The 21653-nt window shown below is 39.6% G+C and overlaps 1 protein-coding gene across 1 annotated transcript; it reads right to left on the reverse strand.

Annotated features, from left to right (window-relative positions):
* Positions 1–846: 846 nt before the first annotated feature.
* On the reverse strand, positions 847–21635 carry LOC118359631 (synapsin-2-like). The gene is made up of 12 exons (XM_052482000.1): positions 21489–21635; positions 18074–18445; positions 6345–6402; positions 6053–6144; positions 5558–5714; positions 5366–5455; positions 5194–5256; positions 4970–5112; positions 4663–4737; positions 4240–4342; positions 3691–3840; positions 847–3366 (listed from the first exon to the last, which is right to left on the reverse strand). Exons 1-12 carry the CDS (start codon positions 21500–21502, stop codon positions 3238–3240), a joined length of 1446 nt encoding a protein of 481 aa, XP_052337960.1. The 5' UTR covers positions 21503–21635; the 3' UTR covers positions 847–3237.
* Positions 21636–21653: the final 18 nt, after the last annotated feature.

Consider the following 21653-nt stretch of genomic DNA (forward strand, 5'->3'; position numbering starts at 1 on the left):
GGTTGGACCTGAGGTGCTGAGTTGAGCTGTCTTGGTTGTGCAGGCTTGTGCAGGCTGTGCTGGAGGTGGTAGTGGTTGTTGAGCATCCAGTCCTCCTGGTCTGGGCTTGGCCTGACTCGCTGACTGGGGATGGGGCTGCTGTGTGGTTGAGGTAGGCCTCTGGCTTGAGTCTTTAGCAGAAGCTTTAGGCGATGACTTTGGAGCAGGCCTGGGACTTTGTAATAGGGATCCTTGGGGTTCCAGACAGCCCTCTAATTTTTGTACAAGAAATACTTAATGATATGATCACACTTTTGCAGTGGAGAGAGTATATTGAATCATGTACCAAAGGCTTTGAATTTTAGTCTGTACCCTTTTCACATTTGTATTGGTCATTTTGTCCCTAAAACCATGTGACAATAACAGTAGACAGTCTAAAATCAACACTTGTCAATGGAGGAGGTAAAAGTTACAAGATAAAGAAACACAAAGCAGGGAGGATATGATATTACAATAATGCAGATATCATGTCATGCATTAGAAGCAATGCAATGTGGGGTGTACATGCTTCATGAGGGTATAGATGGAGGGGTTTTGACAAAACAATATGTTTGCTAATTTATTTGGTTTTCCAAACTTTAATAATATGATAAATACATACTTTGACTACCATTAGTAGGCCTTTCTTCGCCTGTGTCTGTTGGTCTTCTTGCTCCACATACCTTTCTATAAACTGACATTTTAAAGGAGTCTCCCTTTCCAATATATATACTGTACATAGTGACACAATATAGGCTGATTTGCTCGTTGATATAGGCCTAGTTTTGTTTATACAACCATAACAAATACAGCAAAACAGACTGAACATATATTGCAAAGGAAGCTTTATTGCCAGTGACAAGGGGAAAATATCAACGTGTGGTATGTTTCTATAATATATTGTTATCTGTACTGGACTTTTTCAAACAGTTCAACACTAGTTCCAAGAGTGCACACTTAACAGGTAGTAGCAACCCTGGTCCCAAATAGATGCAACCCTGCAGGTATGAAAATCTCAACTAGCAAAGGATTTTCACCTGGGCAGGAAGGCTGATTTTGAATTTCCCCCGACAATAACTCCTTTAAATCAATCAATTACACAACAACTATGTCACTATGCAACTATTAAGGACCTTGGTGGCGCCGCTCTATCCTCACTTTTTTAGATGGACAGAGCGTCATGGCATTTTACTCCACAAATCAAAACACAAAACCATAAAGCCACAGGCAAGGCTTTTACAGGGTTACTCACTGGGTTAGGCTATCTGCACAGACACAATGTTATTTCATACACCTAGGAAAAGAACTTGCACACTGAGCTTGCCAAACATAGTTTGTTTGTACAATTCTGTTAGTAACAAAGTGTTTTAGAATGGGACACACATTTACAATTATCTTGATGTAGATGTATTCTTAGTTTCACCAAATAGGACACATGCTTCTAATAACTACTAATTAATGCAAGTGTTTTTCACTTACAACCGTGTTAGCTTTGGGAAAATGTTTGCATCCCACTTGTGAATATAGCTCTATGAATAGATTATGGTAGAAGATCTGGTACTAAAAATATAAAGAATATAAAGTTAAAAACATATATATATTGCACTCTCCATTAACTCAGTATGAGTATGATAAGGCAAAAATGTCAAAGAATCTTTAAATGGCAGTAACATAAGCATAACTCCACGCATATCATCACTGCAATACACAGCAGCATCACCATCATCATGGCAACGCCACTACGGTCATTCATATTAAGCCTGGACGGTATGTGTATGGTGATATCAGAAACCTTATACCTAGTCATTTATATATATTATGTAAAACCTTGACTATTTTACTGAAGCACAATTTAGTTTTTCTACTTGACAACATAATTGAAAGTGACAGGACTAATTGGATTACTTCACTTCCTGAAATATCACAAACACATGCATCATAGGCCTAAGAGGAAATGGTTATTACTGTAATCTTATTAGATAATGGACACACCTCTAGAGTCATTCTGTTAATAAATCTTAATGAGAGCATTCTACTATCACAGTTACTCTCTAACTCTACCACAAGCTCTCCTGTTTCCTGATCCAACTGCAGCTGCCACAAACCAATCCCATATATTTACAGTGGGGGACTGTGATTAGAAGTGCTGAGTGATAACAAAAGTCAAATATTTATTTTCTCTCAAAAGCTAGAGTAGTCTATTGTAATTTTGTAAGTTATCTAATATGTTTGTCCTCATACACATGAAGACATCTATGGCTGTGTTCTGTGCATAGAGACAGTTTATAAAACTGTCAAAGAACTGTCTTGCTAGGAGTCGGTTGAATAGCAACCTTCACTGAGCGTAGTATGGGTAGTCTATCTGCTAATAATGGATAAAGGAACAGCAACTACGTTTCATGTCTCGAACCTCCCTTTGATCAATGAAGGTCTACTTAGATGTGATCTGGCTGTATGTATTGGTGTGCTCATCAGCTTCCTTAGCACTAACACTTGGTTGTTTATGTAGAACTTATACAATATGTATTCCATATTATGACACATTCACAATGCATAAATCACAGGGACAGTAGTTTGGAACTATACCAGTGATGTCACTAAAGAAACATCCTGATTGATCATCTGACATTTAAAAACATACTGTTACCTTCCTTCGTATCATTCATGCAAAACCAAAAAGAAATACCTATTATATTAGTAAATGTATGAAAATAATCACCAATACAGTCATACGCACACACATTTACATATTGACATATACACAAACGTCAAACTGCACGATAAACCAGTTTGACAATATCTAAAAGTACACACCAAAATGGAGAAATAAACAGGGGGGTTTAGAGGGAGGTCAGATTATGAATGAGGACTGAATCAAACATTGGGCACACACAGCAGCACTGGACTCAGTGTAGGCACAATCTGCTTATTACACCGTCAACAACAGCCCCAAAGAAAACCACGGCTACAGAGAAACAGAGGCGACCGTTAAAAGCACACTAAATCAACAGGGAAACACGTGGACAGTACATCTTGACACTGCATAGAGGAGAAACACTGTCCATGCCAGCAGTACATTCTGGACCAAACTAACACCAGCCACATCTCAGTCCGTCTACCGTCTCTCCCCAACCCCCTCCCCTCCTCTCTGCTTTGTGTTCAGCTAATGTACGTCATCATCATTTCAATATTACATAGACTTCCTCTCTGGCGGGCTAATTAGTTGGCCTGGACGGGTTTTGGCCCCACTGCAACGCCATTACAGTCGAGAATGTACTGCAGACAACCTTGAGGAGGGCGTGTAGCGCCAGTCTTGGGATCAACCACCAGGTCCTTCTGGCCACCACTCTGCAAACACATAAAACTAAGTGATACTCCCAGAGACACTACAGTTAAATGTCCTTATGACACAGTTCTGTTTTCATACTGCTTTAAACAATGTACTTTTCAAACAAGAATATGGATCCAATGTTAGTTTTATACAAATCTGACAATACACAAAGGCTATAAACAAATGTAGCTATACACTAGTTACTAAGACACAGTAATATGGATGTTATACACTGAACTGTAATACAGGTGAAGGCTCTCAAACAGGATTTCCTAAAAGCCTGTGAGACTATGACTGATCATATTCCCATACAGTGGTGTATGTAGCCAACTGCACCATACCTGTGATGGCTGCATGGTGGTTGGTCTGTTAGAGGACCACGCGGGTGTCCGTCCTACTGCCTGGTTCATCTTGGCTATCACCATGTCAGTGATGAGCTGCCTGTCCTCTGCCTGATGCTCTCCTACCAGCGACATGGACGACCCCACCACCTGACACACACGGAAGATGGTAATACTACCAGAGGAAAAGAAGTTGGACGTGGAGTAGGTTATGGAGGAAGGACAGTAGATGGTGAATCACATTTGGTTAAAGTGAAGGTTTAACTGAATGGTTCGGAACTATGTTTGGATACCATCCCATGTTCTCAACAGTTGTGCCATCTGTGAAATATGTCTAGGCTGCTGTTCCCATAACAACCAGATAGCGACCTAACAAGGATATGGAATACATCAATACATTGGTTAACAAAGATGTTGAATATTTCAAAATATTTAATAAGAGAACTGCCTCAGGGTGTTGAGAGCAGCTGAATAATTAAATAATTAATCATAAAAATTCCTGCAATATTTCAGGAGCTGTGAATGTTACACTTACTAGGGAACACCTACCTCAGTGATGTAATCTTTCGCATCCTTTCCATGAATGGCTTTGACAGCACAGATATCCAACCCTCCGAAGATCTCTGAGCAGGTGTCAACCCACAGCTTGTACCTGAACACAGGCCAAGGAGTACAGATCTGACACTAGTGGTCTTACATAGTGTCACAGTCAAGGTGAAATGTGATGCTATTTAATAGAGATAATTTGCATGTAGGATTATAATTACTCAAATTGCTTATCAATTTTGTATCATTCAGAGAGAACACAGTACAGAGTGCTAACTTGTATCAATACAGCCATTTACATTGTTGCATAATGAGCTACATGAATGATAATTGGCTTTGGTAATGAGACAGGCCATTGTCTGAGATTCCCTTGTCTTGTCCTTTTAGAACGGAAGCATTGTCAGTGATGCTGTTAAGGACTCATACCTGTCAGTCATGGCCACTTGTTCCAACATGGCTGAGCCTGTGTTGCTCTTCCAGTTGCCAGAGATTGAGGTCCTCCTATAACGTATGAGACATTATACAAATCGTAAACATATTAAAGTCCCTGTTGATTGTTAATTCAAGGATTCACAAATTCAATAGTCTTGGATTAATTCGATTACACTTCTGGATTATTGGAAAACAAGTCAGATCCTTATGCTAAATGTGGAACATTTAAAGGTTCCCAGATGTTTACATTTGCTTACAACAGAGGAATAATCATGAATACAAAATGGGGAATAGTACGTACATGTAAGCCTTGTAGTCATTACCAATCTTCTGAATTCTGATGTCGTACTTGGAGTCGATGAGGGGCTCTGTGGTGGTGTAGGTCTGGGTGAGAGCCACCACACTGACTATGTCCTGGAACTTACTGTGGTTATCCACCTTCACCTGGACACAACACACACCACCTTCCACTAGCAGCCCCACAGTCTACAGAATAACAACATCAAGCCTTAATAACATTATTACCTTTCCTACTCCCGAGTGAGCGTGTCCAATTTTCACAACTACAGGAAACGTTGGCATGGTAACCTGAGTGATAAACCGTCAGACATGATTGTTTTATGCCTGGTTTGATACAATGAAGAAAAACAAGTCCACATTAAAGGCTATATTTCAGAAGACATGATTACGTTCTTACCATCTCCTTGTAGTTGGGATAGAAGGTCTGTTCGATCAGAGGGAACTTCTCTGCACCAAGCTTCCTGTAGGTGCTTATTAGCTGTGCAAACTAGAGACAAACAGACATCCATTAGTGAAGTTGTGCCACTGACTTAAGACACAAATAAACAAGTCTCACGCATTGCACGCAGCCAGCCTTCTGTCTGCCTACCGCCCAGGGCTTGTCACACAGGTTGTAGATGGACTCCAGGGAGTTGATACTGGGGATGCCCCCATACTGCAGACCAATGATCATGTTACGGAAGTCCTCGTTCTGGGTCATACTGAAGGCGTGTTGGCGGATGAGGACAAAGTCAGGCTTGAATGATCTGTAAAACATAAATACACAGATGCTTCAGAGAGAAATTCAAACTGGGTTGACCTTCACATGTAAAGTGAACCATGGCACATTTTCAGATTTCATGTTGGAGTATTGAATGGGTTGCTTATGAAAAATTGTCTATAAGGGCACTGGTGAAGTGCCAATGATTTTGTGGTGTGTGTGTCTTGTGGTGTGTGTGTGTGTGTGTGTCTTGTGGTGTGTGTGTCTTGTGGTGTGTGTGTCTTGTGGTGTGTGTGTGTGTGTGTGTGTGTGTGTGTGTGTGTGTGTGTGTGTGTGTGTGTGTGTGTGTGTGTGTGTGTGTGTGCACATCTGCACGTGTCTCACCTGGCCACCCTGGTACCGTTCCTCAGAACCTGCATGTCCACATTACAGGACCCGTTGGAGTGAGCTATGACATTGATCTCACTGAACTCAGCCTGCATGGTAGGTAAACATACAGATCCATCTGATTAACTGAACGTATATCAATAGTTATGAATACAGCACAGATCAGAGGAGGCTGGTGGGTGGAGCTATATATGTATTGGCTGCAATGGACTAAAAGTGTCGATGTAGACAACTCTATCTGAGACAGGTGCCAAAAGTAAATCGATGCAGTTTGCCAAATGAGGCTTACCTGTTCGACTTTGATGTCATAATCTCTGTGTACTTTCTTCCCTCTGAAGAGTTTGGCCCTAGGCAACAGGGAAGATAATTGATGAACCTTTAGAGGACATGATGAGATAACACTGATAGATCCTTCTGCTATTGATTCCTTGTGATCACCTTCCTCTGTGAACGCCTTCCATCAATTTACAATCACAAATATTGAATAAGACACTTCATTGACTTTAAAATGCATCAATATGGATTTTATGGAGCAAAGACTTTAAATACACACCACACCATTACCCAAACATTCTGTCTTGTGACACATTCCCCTCAGATAAACATGTCATGGAGAATTGTTAAAGTGATAAAGTCAAGGTAGTGACATATTCACTACTAATCACTTTATGTTTTGATTTGTTTTTGTCCTTTATGAAATGTAAGTAGTCCCCCGTGTTGCAGCGTTTGCTTCCATCTAGTGGATCGTTACTGAATGGTGCATTGTAGTCAAAAGCCCTCGGAACGAGATACATTTTATAATTCCATTAAATGGATGAAAAAAGTGTTTGTTTGGTGGATCTTAGTCTGGTGGATCTTAGTCTACTGAGCGCATGTTAATATCCGCTTAGCATCGAGCTATGTCTATACAGAGGTACTGGCACTCATTCCCTGCAGACAGGCAGGCTGGCTATTATTGAACCCACACACAGTGCATTTATTGATTTTTTTATTGATTTATTTATTTAAGTCAGTTAAGAACAAATTCTTATTTTCAATGACGGCCTAGGAACAGTGGAACAGTGGTTTACTGCCTGTTCAGGGGCAGAACGACAGATTTGTACATTGTCAGCTCGGGGGTTTGAACTTGCAACCTTCCGGTTACTAGTTCAACGCCACTAGGCTACCCTGCCGCCCCACAGACAAAGAGAGGAGACCTTCGCCATGCTCTTAAAGTGATGAGCGACGGGAAGGGAGGTTAATCAATGGAGACAATCTTAGTGACCTGGAACAAACTAAGTGTCAGGGGACTGTTGAAAGCATTGCCTCTCCTCTCCTCAATGTTGCCACGGTGTTGCTCCTAGCCAATGAACTATGTCAAGCTTTTCAACGGCCAAAACCTCAACTGGAACCGTGCTGTAGAGTAGTGTACAGCTTTCAATGGGATATTCCTCCACTAAAGATTACAAAATGGCTGTTCTCTATGGAGGTCTAAAAACCTAAATAGTCTTATGACAAACCTTCTCTAAAATGTTGCTGTATAGTTCAATGGCCAAAGTAACCTAAATGTGATGCAATTAGGCCTACAGTAGAGCCATACAAGGTTTCAATGACCAGCATGTTTCCACTTTCTATTGAAATGACACATAGCAGTGTGCAGCAAAGTCTACTAGCAGAAGAAAAATACAATGGGAAAAATTATTTGATATATCTGCTACTTGTTTGTTTCACGTCAGTACCATATGTCAAACACACCCTAGTGAGGACTGGCTGAATAATTTATTGCTGATCTAATTTGAGTCAGGGATTTATCTGAGGCTGTGGAGGAAAACAATCATCTGAATACGAGTCACAGCAGCAGAGACACAGGGAATGAAAAGCCTGTCGATGATCTATCTGTGTTATGATACATGGATATATGTGGTGCAGCCAAAGACACGACTCAGAGACAGAACCACAATGACAATGTCTGACATTTTAGATAGGTCAGTGTTGGTGTAAGGAATGGGTGTCACAACTGTCTCCCTGATTCAGTTCCTACTTGTGGAGGATGTACTGAATGTATGTGGATAGCGGAAGAGGGTTCAGAATCACACTCACATGATGAATAACCGTTGCTGACTCCTGAATACCTGCATTAGTTTCCCTAGCTAATGCTATGCTTGTTTTATTGCGACCAGGAGGCCCAGGTTCAAACAGCAGCTGGTTAGTTTACATGGGCCTATGCATTGACGCAGAGATGATTAAACCCTGACCACCCTGACCACTGCACATTCGAATAACACCTTCCTGCATTGAATGAAGTACATGCCACTTGTGTAGGAGCATAATGCCATTTCCGGGACGTCTCCTGGTCTTACAAACAGCGCTGTAGCTCTGCCACGTTCCACCCCAAATGCGGAAGGCCGACACAGGCGCATACAGTGGATTGAGACGCAGCCCATGCAAAAAAACATCTCTGTCTTAAATTGACAGATTTTTATGGGGATTTTTGTGTTATGTTAATTAGATAGACTTTTAACGATTATGAGTGTGAGAGAGAGAGAGAGAGAGAGAGAGAGAGAGAGAGAGAGAGAGAGAGAGAGAGAGAGAGAGAGAGAGAGAGAGAGGGCTGGGCAGGACGACAGAGCGGCTGGGACTAACTGCCTTTGTTGATGAGTTGTTTTAGATTAATATGTCAAACAAAGGCAAACTCTGACTAACAGGCCTATTTTGTCTTAATTTTCCTAGTCAGTATGTGACCTCCACTTTACGACACTGAGTGAATGAGTAATGTCTATCTCAGTGGCCTCTCTACTGTAAGAGGCAAGAGCAAACCTCTGACAATTGTCTGATAAGTGAGACAGTTCCATCTGTCCTTGTCCACCGTGTGATGTATAGCACAGCATTCCTGTCACAAGACAGAAACGAATCCTAACTGTAACCATCTGATCCTTTATCAAAGGTTAGGGGAAGCTTCTATTCCTGATTGCCACTCTAATTGAGCAATAAGTTCTGAGTGAGTGTGGTATATGGCAAATATACCACAGATAAGGGCTGATCTTATGTACGACCCAACGCCGAGTGCCTAGATACAGCACTTAGCCGTGGTATATTGACCATATACTTTAACCCCCTGAGTTGCCATATTGCTATTATAAACTGGTTACCAACGTAATTAGACCAGTAAAAATATGTGTTTTATCATACCCATGGTAAACGGTCTGATATATCCCGGCTTTCAGCCAATCAGCATTCAGGGCTCGAACAACCCAGTTTATAATCTCCTATATATCAGTGTTTATTTCTGACTTCAAGAAATTACTTTTATTCTACGTTATCTCCAAACCTAAGAAACAGAGAAGCTCAAGCAGTAGTCCAACTCATCTCACCATGCTAGTATATCAATAAGATCTGAAGAGGCGTCTTCAGCATGCCATATTTGTGATACTTCCAGCATAATGGTAATGGTGATCTCGCCTACATGCTTCATTCCTACAACGCACAAAGTCAATATAGAACCACTAGTGAGTATGCAATCTTAAAGCTATTTAAAAGTCTGTCAGTCGAGGGGAAATTGCCATGCCACTTCCAACAGGTAGCAGGCAAAGAGCAGCTAGGGAATAGAAGTGCTGCTTTGTTTGATGTTTCCTTCTGAGGCAGGATGATATTGCACTGAGCAGCCATTCTGTGAGTGAGTGCTGTCCCATTTCTGTCAGGGTTTCACAAAGGAAGACTGTTCCCTAGATAACACTTTAATAACAGATAATGTGTTGTCCTGGGCCCTTGGCTGTAGTGCATCTTAGACAGATCAACTCCAGCTCGACAACCTCTGACACCACGGTACTGCCTTCATACACAGTCGTTCACGGAGTCATGCTAAATGTATAGAAGGCAGATGCAGATATACATAATTGGACAAGGGAATTGTACACTTCATGGCGTACATGGAAAGAGGAGTTCATGTAAAAGTAAAGCTAGCATAAGAGGCATTTGAAGGCAGCAGTGTCAGACGGTCGATCTGATATACAGGCCTGGGGTCAGTCCTAGAGCCATGATCTCTCCTACAAGGACAGCATAATATATGTGGTACACAGTGGGAGAGTGTCATCATGCTGAAAAAAATGCCCTTTTTTTATATGACTACAGGAGCCAGGATGTATTCACAAAAAAAGCTAGAATATCACAGTTGCTATGCCCCAGAAAGACAAATGGCATTTTCACAGAGAACCTGACACTGTGAATTATTTTACCCATTCTTAGAGCAATTACTTCTAAATCAATTTTCATTAGATTAGCTAAATATATAATCACACTAATGGAGGGATGATTTGGCACAATCACTGTCACTGAGGCAAGCTTTGGTTATTATACTAGTGTGCTATTCTCCAGTTTATCACATTTTCAGAACATTCTGTTTTCATCTCTGTTTGGTTTCTAGCAAGTTAATTTGTCTAGCTCTCCATAGCAACAACTAATCAACAGTTTTATTAAGATAGTTGAGTAGGAGAAAAGGTTTCTTAAATCCCTGAAGTGATAATGCCAAGAAACAAGGACTGTCAGCAACAACATTCATAACTATAATAATAAGGAGATAAACTGTGAAAGATGTTAGCGCATTGCTACCATAATAATCAGCAGCAGGTTTGTGTTGAGGCCTGAAACCAGTGGTCATAGCCTAGCTTAGCCTTCTGTTGTGTGAGTCTGAAGTATTCCTGTCAGATTCCATTTCAGTCTCTGTCCTAAGGCTACTATACTGCGGCTTGTCAGCCTCTGTCTTTACCTCTTGCACAGGGCACAACATTTCTGACCCAGAAACAGCCCATCCCACACTGAAACACAACCCTCAAACCCCTTTAGTCAAGAGTTCAGAGTTGATATCACATGAGGTTGGCCTACAGAGTAAAAACGATCAGATCTGAAAACAGAGGAGATGCTGGAAACACTAAAGTTGTAATATATTGTCTGACGTAGATATCTGATCATTTTATGGGTTAAATACTATTCTTGTTCAAACAGAATATCCTGTATTCCAGAATTCTAGACTCAAAGACAATTACGTGATTACGTATTCATCACATCCATATCTGTAATTGGGCCTACGCTCTTCATGGTGACATCAGTAAACTAAATGAACAATGAATCACCACCAGACATGCTAATACATATATTTTATTGGGCGCTGAAAGACAAGCTAATGTCGACACAAAAGTAAAACCCTACAGTCAGAAACAGCTCATCCTTATGAAATACAACCGCAAGCTAAAAGGCCAAAGTGTAACGAGAAATTACACAATCAATGGAGCAATCAGACAGAGACAAACGTTCCCTAGCTAGCTCTCTTATTGTTGAACACATCGCTGTTGTCACCAAGTATAAAAGTTCAGAGGGCCTCAGAACTGACTCACTGTTATTGTAGACACATGTAATGTAGCCGTGATGCTGAGCCTGAGGCAGGCATTGGGAGCTAGTGGCAGGTCTCTCTAGTGGCGGAAACATGAAACAGGGAAACAGCCAAAGATGCCAGGAGAGGCTTCAAATCAAATCAAAATCAATCAAATCAAATGTTATTATTCGTCACACGCTTAATAAATAACAAGTGTAGACTAACAATGAAATGCCTAGCTGGAGAGATCGTTCAGCTGATGGCTCCACAGATGATTTGTGAAAGGTAACATAATTTACTCAGATGTCTTCAATGTTTCCATAACTGTTGACCTTTTGATAAATTCCAGTCTTTTGATGTCAAATCAAATGCCATTTGTCACATGCAGTGAATACAACAGGTGTGTTGTATTCACCGCATGTGAATACAACAGGGAAATGTTTCATTACAAGCTCTTTCCCAACGATGCAGTGTTCAAAATAATTGAGTAAAGACACAAGAGAAATAAAAACATGCAAGAATGGTGCTATATACAGGGAGTACCAATACCATACCAATGTGTTAGGGTATGAGGTGTTTGAGGTAGGTACTGTATATGAATGCAGGGGTAAAGTGACTAGGCATCAGGATAGATAATAATAATAATAATTATAATAATTAAATTTAAAAAATGAGCAGCAGTGTATATAATGAGTGAATGTGTACATGTGTACGTGTGTGTGTGTGTGTGTGTGTGTGTGTGTGTGTGTGTGTGTGTGGCATCTGAATGCGTGTGTATATGTGTGTGGGTTATGTGTGTGTGTGTGTGTGTGTGTGTGTGTGTGTGTGTGTGTGTGTGTGTGTGTGTGTGTGTGTGTGTGTGTGTGTGTGTGTGTGTGTGTGTGTGTGTGTGTGGATAGTCATGTGAGTGTGCATAGAGTCAGTGCAAAATGGAGTCAGTGCAGATAGTCCGGTCATGATTCGCATTACTGTATGTGGTATTAGACCGAAAACAATCCAGGTACATTTAATGATTATAGATGCATTCCCATATCCCATAAGAAAACAATGATTACATTTAATGATTATAGATGCATTCCCATATCCCATAAGAAAACAATGATTACATTTAATGATTATAGATGCATTCCCATATCCCATAAGAAAACTATGATTACATTTAATGATTATAGGTGCATTCCCATATCCCATAAGAAAACAATGATTACATTTAATGATTATAGATGCATTCCCATATCCCATAAGAAAACAATGATTACATTTAATGATTATAGATGCATTCCCATATCCCATAAGAAAACAATGATTACATTTAATGATTATAGATGCATTCCCATATCCCATAAGAAAACAATGATTACATTTAATGATTATAGGTGCATTCCCATATCCCATAAGAAAACAATGATTACATTTAATGATTATAGGTGCATTCCCATATCCCATAAGAAAACAATGATTACATTTAATGATTATAGATGCATTCCCATATCCCATAAGAAAACAATGATTACATTTAATGATTATAGATGCATTCCCATATCCCATAAGAAAACAATGATTACATTTAATGATTATAGATGCATTCCCATATCCCATAAGAAAACAATGATTACATTTAATGATTATAGGTGCATTCCCATATCCCATAAGAAAACAATGATTACATTTAATGATTATAGGTGCATTCCCATATCCCATAAGAAAACAATGATTACATTTAATGATTATAGATGCATTCCCATATCCCATAAGAAAACAATGATTACATTTAATGATTATAGATGCATTCCCATATCCCATAAGAAAACAATGATTACATTTAATGATTATAGATGCATTCCCATATCCCATAAGAAAACAATGATTACATTTAATGATTATAGATGCATTCCCATATCCCATAAGAAAACAATGATTACATTTAATGATTATAGATGCATTCCCATATCCCATAAGAAAACAATGATTACATTTAATGATTATAGATGCATTCCCATATCCCATAAGAAAACAATGATTACATTTAATGATTATAGATGCATTCCCATATCCCATAAGAAAACAATGATTACATTTAATGATTATAGATGCATTCCCATATCCCATAAGAAAACAATGATTACATTTAATGATTATAGATGCATTCCCATATCCCATAAGAAAACAATGATTACATTTAATGATTATAGGCGCATTCCCATATCCCATAAGAAAACAATGATTACATTTAATGATTATAGGCGCATTCCCATATCCCATAAGAAAACAATGATTACATTTAATGATTATAGGCGCATTCCCATATCCCATAAGAAAACAATGATTACATTTAATGATTATAGGCGCATTCCCATATCCCATAAGAAAACAATGATTACATTTAATGATTATAGGCGCATTCCCATATCCCATAAGAAAACAATGATTACATTTAATGATTATAGATGCATTCCCATATCCCATAAGAAAACAATGATTACATTTAATGATTATAGGTGCATTCCCATATCCCACAAGAAAACAATGATTACATTTAATGATTATAGATGCATTCCCATATCCCATAAGAAAACAATGATTACATTTAATGATTATAGGCGCATTCCCATATCCCATAAGAAAACAATGATTACATTTAATGATTATAGATGCATTCCCATATCCCATAAGAAAACAATGATTACATTTAATGATTATAGATGCATTCCCATATCCCATAAGAAAACAATGATTACATTTAATGATTATAGGCGCATTCCCATATCCCATAAGAAAACAATGATTACATTTAATGATTATAGGCGCATTCCCATATCCCATAAGAAAACAATGATTACATTTAATGATTATAGATGCATTCCCATATCCCATAAGAAAACAATGATTACATTTAATGATTATAGATGCATTCCCATATCCCATAAGAAAACAATGATTACATTTAATGATTATAGGCGCATTCCCATATCCCATAAGAAAACAATGATTACATTTAATGATTATAGGCGCATTCCCATATCCCATAAGAAAACAATGATTACATTTAATGATTATAGGCGCATTCCCATATCCCATAAGAAAACAATGATTACATTTAATGATTATAGATGCATTCCCATATCCCATAAGAAAACAATGATTACATTTAATGATTATAGGTGCATTCCCATATCCCATAAGAAAACAATGATTACATTTAATGATTATAGGTGCATTCCCATATCCCATAAGAAAACAATGATTACATTTAATGATTATAGGTGCATTCCCATATCCCATAAGAAAACAATGATTACAGTTAATGATTATAGATGCATTCCCATATCCCATAAGAAAACAATGATTACATTTAATGATTATAGATGCATTCCCATATCCCATAAGAAAACAATGATTACATTTTAATGATTATAGATGCATTCCCATATCCCATAAGAAAACAATGATTACATTTAATGATTATAGGTGCATTCCCATATCCCATAAGAAAACAATGATTACATTTAATGATTATAGGTGCATTCCCATATCCCATAAGAAAACAATGATTACATTTAATGATTATAGGCGCATTCCCATATCCCATAAGAAAACAATGATTACATTTAATGATTATAGATACATTCCCATATCCCATAAGAAAACTATGATTACATTTAATGATTATAGATGCATTCCCATATCCCATAAGAAAACAATGATTACATTTAATGATTATAGGCGCATTCCCATATCCCATAAGAAAACAATGATTACATTTAATGATTATAGGTGCATTCCCATATCCCATAAGAAAACAATTATTACATTTTAATGATTATAGATGCATTCCCATATCCCATAAGAAAACAATGATTACATTTAATGATTATAGGTGCATTCCCATATCCCATAAGAAAACAATGATTACATTTAATGATTATAGGTGCATTCCCATATCCCATAAGAAAACAATGATTACATTTAATGATTATAGGCGCATTCCCATATCCCATAAGAAAACAATGATTACATTTAATGATTATAGATACATTCCCATATCCCATAAGAAAACTATGATTACATTTAATGATTATAGATACATTCCCATATCCCATAAGAAAACTATGATTACATTTCTTCTCAGGTTGTTGACTGTCTGCTGTTATGTGGAGCCAAAAGACATGGCATCATTTAAAATGACATGAGTATGATCTTACTAGGATTTATCTGGGTTTCTATTACCTTTAATGGGCACCCTCAGACGTGATACAATGTGACATGTATTCAAATATCTAGCATTACTTAGGCTATATCTGCAGTGCAAGCATAGCGATCATTATTGTTAAAAGGAGCTTGCAATGATTCAACATACACATCCATATCATAAATGCATCTGCAGTATGCCATATGCCAATAAACGGAATCTGTCCACTCTGCCTTTGTTATTGTGATAGCAGCCATTTTGCATGGTGAGATGAATCATACATACACACAGGACTCCTGGAATAGCCACTCTCCAGAAAGCAACATGTCATCCAAATGCAGATGTGTCCCTCAGGCTACAGTTTCCATCTGCATATAGACCATTGTATATAGAACACTGTATATAGCCTACTGCACATATACCACTGTATATAGACCACTGTATATAGCCTACTGCACATAGCCTACTGTATACAGACCACTGTATATAGATAGACCACTGTATATAGCTGCACATGTCTGAGGAAAATCAGCTGATGCAAATATATCTAGTTAATTTGAATTCACAAGACAAAACACATAGCAAGAATCACAAAATCTAAAAACATCTTCATGCTACCTTCTTCAGGACTCTGCTATGTGATAATGTAGGCCACTATCTACAATATATCTCGCAATTACCTCTTCAAAGCAGGATATGCGATATGAAGAAGGATGTCTGGCGTGGGATGCTGTGCAGACAGTTATGTAAGTTTGTGTCTGTCACTGAAAGGTTCTGTAGAATTCCTTACTGCATAAATCCGCCTTTCCACCATATATTATATAATAAGTAAACCCTCTCACTCACAACACTGCAGTTGCTATACATTTTATAGAACATTGGAAAAAGAGGCTTGATGTAAAGTAGCTCTTAGGTGAGGCAATAGCTAGCTACCTGTCAGTGCTGCTGTGCCATCCCTTTAAAGGCCCAGTGCAGAATTCAGTGTTCCTGTGTTTTGTATCATATTGTACAACAGCTGATGAAACATACTTCTAAATCTGCAGGGTTTACATGGGTGGAGTTTTGGCCTGACTGGTGACATCACCAGGCAGTATAAGTTAATATAGACCAACAAAAAAGAGAGCTCCAAACCTCTCTGCCAATAACAGCTAGTTTTCTGATTACATATCACGCCCCCTCCTTACTCAGACCAATCCCAGACCATCCTAGCAAAATTCTTACTTGAGAAACAGTTATTTTTGCTAAGAAGCTATTTCTGTTTCTTTTTGACCATTTTAATGCAAAACTATTACAGCAAGGTACTTAATAGTTGTCCAGAAATGATTTGATATTGACACAAAAAACAGCTGCATTAGGCCTTTAATATATGCTATCAGCTCTTTGGATTCATGTCATGATCTGCCTTCTCTCCTGCCTGCCTCCTCAACACACAGCATTAAAGAGAGGTGTCCGTCTGAACTAGCATTGTAACGCAGAGCACACACATACCATCCCTTTTAGCTCCATTTCTATTGCTAGAAATGTATCTAGTCTATGTATTACCTATTCCTACAATGATGCCATGTGTTGTCTTCGCATGATTGGCCAAAGATAAATTCTGTGGATTGACTCTCTGTAATTGTGGACAGGTGGTCATGTGACCAGGGATCCTATCATTGAGCAGGAAGGGAAAGGAAACCTCACTGATGACTGGAAAGCACTGCAGTCTTTACTCAATAGAGAAAACACACATGCATTTTCCCATGCTCTCGCTGGCTGTTGAATATCATGAAATTGCCTTTCTCAACAATGATGCAAAGCCATGTTAGAGTACATTGGGTTGATCAGACTCATCAATTAAATGGGTTTAAGTCTGGCGCATGCTCACAGGTGGTTGCAAGAAACTGACCTAATATTAAAAATAGCAGCAGAATTCACATGGGTTTCTTGGAATACCAAGTCAAACATCCTCAAAACATATAGAATTTTCCTCCTGCTGCAAGGCCAATCTGTCATTTTGAAATTTCAATCATGTCAAAAAGGGCATAAACCCCTGAATGCCTGTCAATTACTGCAGGAAACCACCGTATTTGGATGAGGCAAGCCATAAAAAGACTCCCTGATGCTGTAATGTCATTAACATGGTGAGTCAGTGGACTTTGTTTCCTCGTCTCCTCCTGAGTAGCTGCATCTGTGTTTTGTTATTAGAGCGACCTGCACTGGCATCAGACCATCCACAGCAGTAACCTGTTCAAATCTTATAAGCGGAGTTGGACGCCATACTTGTTGGCTGACAGGTTGTTTTAACCTTTTCTTTACCACAAGCCAGGACCATCTGAGAGCTCCTCTTTTCAAGAAGGAACCTGAGCAGATTATCAGTTTCACACCAGTGACCTGGCCAAGAGCCGCTCCAATGTTACAGAACACAAACAACACATACATCAACACAATAATTCACATAATTACATTACATCATTTTACAGCAAGACACAGCATGTTGCCTCACCACTCCTGTTGTGGTTCGTCGATGACCAGGAGGATCTTAAACTTCTTGGGTGTCGTGACCGTGGTCTGCTCCACCAGTCCCGCCGAGGCCGCAGTCTGCTTGACTACATTGGTGATGGAGCTGAAGAAGCCTGCCCCACTGGACTGGGACTGCTGGGGTTTCCTCTCTGGGGCAGGGGAGGGGGTAGGGGAGATGGCGGGCGGCGTGGTCCCAGCCGTGGGAGACTTGGCTGGGCCTGCTGTAGCTGGGGGTGGAGGCTGAGCAGGGTCAGGCCTCTGGAGGTCTGTCATGTAGCCATTGGGCAGGTTGGAGATGAAGGTGCTGTCAGAGAGGCGTCGGCGCAGGTAGTTCATGGCTGGAGAAGATGGAGGGCTGTTAGAGCAGACAGAACAGACGAATCAACGAGGGCTGGATGTGAAGAGTCCTTAGGGGAACGGTAGAGGCCAAATGATGTCACCTGAGGGACTGATTAATTTGCAGAAGGCGCCACTTCCCAGGGTGCAGCTGGTTGAAGGCTCAGCTCTTCTCCATGCAAACTCCCAGTGAATGTAATGTTTCCTCCCAGCTCAGCCGTGCATCCTCAGAGCTCCCCTCACTGTGGCCGTGACGCTATTCTCCCCCTCAGCCAATCGCATGCCTCTCTGCTAGCCTGAACGACTGCAAGAAATGCTCACTCTCTCCCTCCCTCTTCTCTCCTCCCTACTCCCACTCATTCGTATTGTGTCGTGTCTGCCTCCTCTACCCCTCCCCCATTATGTACTGCCTCACAGGCATCACGTCTTTTCATACCACTGCAAAAAAAAGGGGAAGAGAGGTTTCTAAAGGAAATGCACGAGGTAGTAATATAGAGGAAACCTCCAACACAGCCTGACCCTCTCTCTTCTTATGTTATCTCTGTGTCCGCAGTTGCCTATGCCTAATACAAGCTATGAGAATGGAGAGAGAAAATGTCTGTTTGGTCTGCTCTCAGTGTGGCTTGCAGAAGGAGAGGCAGGCAAGTGGCAGCAGCAGTCCTCTGGGACACCAGCGCATGCTGTAGTGTTAACCCCCTCCTTCACGTTGCCATGTGATGGATTCCTCCCCATCCCCGTTAAGCAGCTAATTTAGCTGAGGAAAGATCCCATGCAGCCATTCTGATTCATCCATGTGGATTTCCCACTAGAGGTGTTTTAAACACAGTATTTTTGGAAATATTTACCTATCTTTACTATTGCACATGACGAGCATGGTTTTTAATGTGGGTGTGTAGAGGTCTGCACAATGTATGATTGCCGGAGCTTTGCTCTTGCTGCCATTAGATTAATTCGCATAATACCATGCCCTCTAATTATTTTTTTCAGATAGGCTACTGATCTTCAGTCTTTTCTATAGCTTTGATGGTGTAAAATAATATGAATTAGTATAGTCAAATAGTATACAATATACTGCAGCACTGTTTAATATTTGGGGGAGTATTTGTAATACTATTTGACAAAAGTTAATAAAAAATACAAATGGTTCGCATACACAAATTAAAAAGACTTAGATTCCAATAAAAAATGTGTATGGTACTGCTGTATTAGCTGGTAACCCATTTTATCAATTGTACATATTGCGGTGTCAATATTTAGAAAATGCATTACTCTTGGAATTGATCAACGAATTCACTAGAAAATATAGACCTAAGACATTAAATGCAAAACCTTAACATGGGTTAAATGCTGTATGTCACTGCGCCTACTGCCAATTTGTATGTAGGCTTCTTGTTCACTTGAGATATCATAATAAATTCCCTGCTCTGTCTTGAGTGTTTTATAACGGCCTTAAAAGCCATTGTCAGACAAATGATGTACTGTGAAATACGAAGGAAACCATTAGACTAATGATGACGCTGTACTGTATTTTACGTCACTATTATAGTAGGGCATGAATCTTGTTCTCACACCTAACACATTGGCCTCAGAGGTGCTCTTTCCCTCAGGCAATGTCATGAAATGTCATGCTGCTCCTCCACAGCTCTAAGCTGTACGCTGCACCAAGTGTAGAACGCATTGTAACAAGTGGCAGAAAATGTATCTCCATGGAAACTGGCATTAGAAATCTGCTATTCTCTCAGGTAGGGTGATAATTGTAGAGGTTGTGGTCAGACCTAATTTATCCAGAAAGGAAGGACACATGTCTTAATGAGGAGGAACACAGTGGTTGATGTGAGGGTAGAGACTTCTACAAACAACACTAGTAAATGATTATGATCATCCCAGCCCAATAAACACATAGCCTACAAACATTATACAATATATTGTAGCAAATTCAGGGGGTAGCCCCGCCCGGGACTTGAACCCGCGTCCAGTGACTGTCAAGCCAAAACCTTAACAGTTATGCAAAGAGGTTACGAACCTCATGACAAAGTTGCTACATTACCCCTTTCCTTCAGAACTGCATGTCCCAAAGCGTCTCCATACCAATTCCCTCACGTGAACACGCCTCTCCGATGGCCTCACAGGCACTATCCCACCTCTGACACCAACAGCGAATTTGTGGGGTAGTCCTAAACGGGACTCAAAACCAGGTCCAGCGACTGTCAACAATTACACCAAGAGGTCCGAACCTATTGACAAGGTCGCTAGGTTTTGTCTCTAAATTAATGTCTTCATTATAAACACGCTCATTAAGACATAAACCAGTCATCTGTATGCAACATCTCTCGTTAAACATACAATATCATTAGGCCTAATGACCCATAGGCCTATGGTATCATATTTCACCTGCCGTTTATTTTGTAGCGAGGATCCCATTCCCATAGGATTATAATGGGTTTAGATAATGCGTTGCATACCATCCATAGTGCAGACCCCTCTGAGTCTGGTTCCTCTCAAGGTGCTATCCTCCCAGAGAATATGATCCTTCCTATGTGCTTGGGGAGTCTAGGCCGGGTTACTGTCCAAAAAAAACAAGTTGACCTACAAAAAACGTACATGGACACTATTAAATATGTAAATCATGTTAAGTAGCCTAATAATGAACCCATGTATTGATGTGAAAACAGATTTGTAATTATATGGTTGAACCTATTATGTTTGTAAAATGTTAAAAATTGCTTTAATAAAGATGAGTTTAAACAAAAAAAAATAAAGGTTAAAGCAGAGGTTTTTAACATTTTCCATTGCGGGGCGAAATGTTTGAAACACCAAAAAATTACGGGAACTCCCTATATCAGAAATTACATTTTTAAGAGTAAAATGTGTGCTCAATATTCACTGTAAACACTCAACATAGAAAATTACACAATGTTTTAAAACAGCTCCCCCCCAGAAGTCGAAACTCAACAATCACTAGGTTTATCACTAATCTAAATACAAAAAACAATCATCTCTCAGGGGAAAAAAATATTTGCTTCAAGTGAAAAATATTCTATTTGCTTTAAGTGAAGCGTTACCGAAGATTATACATCTCTCTTGCTTGTCAAAGTCCTCCCTTTGTGTGGCCCCTTGGTTCAGTCGGGCCTGACGCACAGAACCTTGCAGTAAATTGAATGGGGTCGTGGGAGAGAAGATAGTCACCAGGGGTAGTTGGCTAGCTAACTAGCTTGGTTAGCAGCTTC

The sequence above is a fragment of the Oncorhynchus keta genome, chromosome 27 (genome assembly GCF_023373465.1).
Source record: "Oncorhynchus keta strain PuntledgeMale-10-30-2019 chromosome 27, Oket_V2, whole genome shotgun sequence".
Lineage (NCBI taxonomy): Eukaryota > Metazoa > Chordata > Actinopteri > Salmoniformes > Salmonidae > Oncorhynchus > Oncorhynchus keta.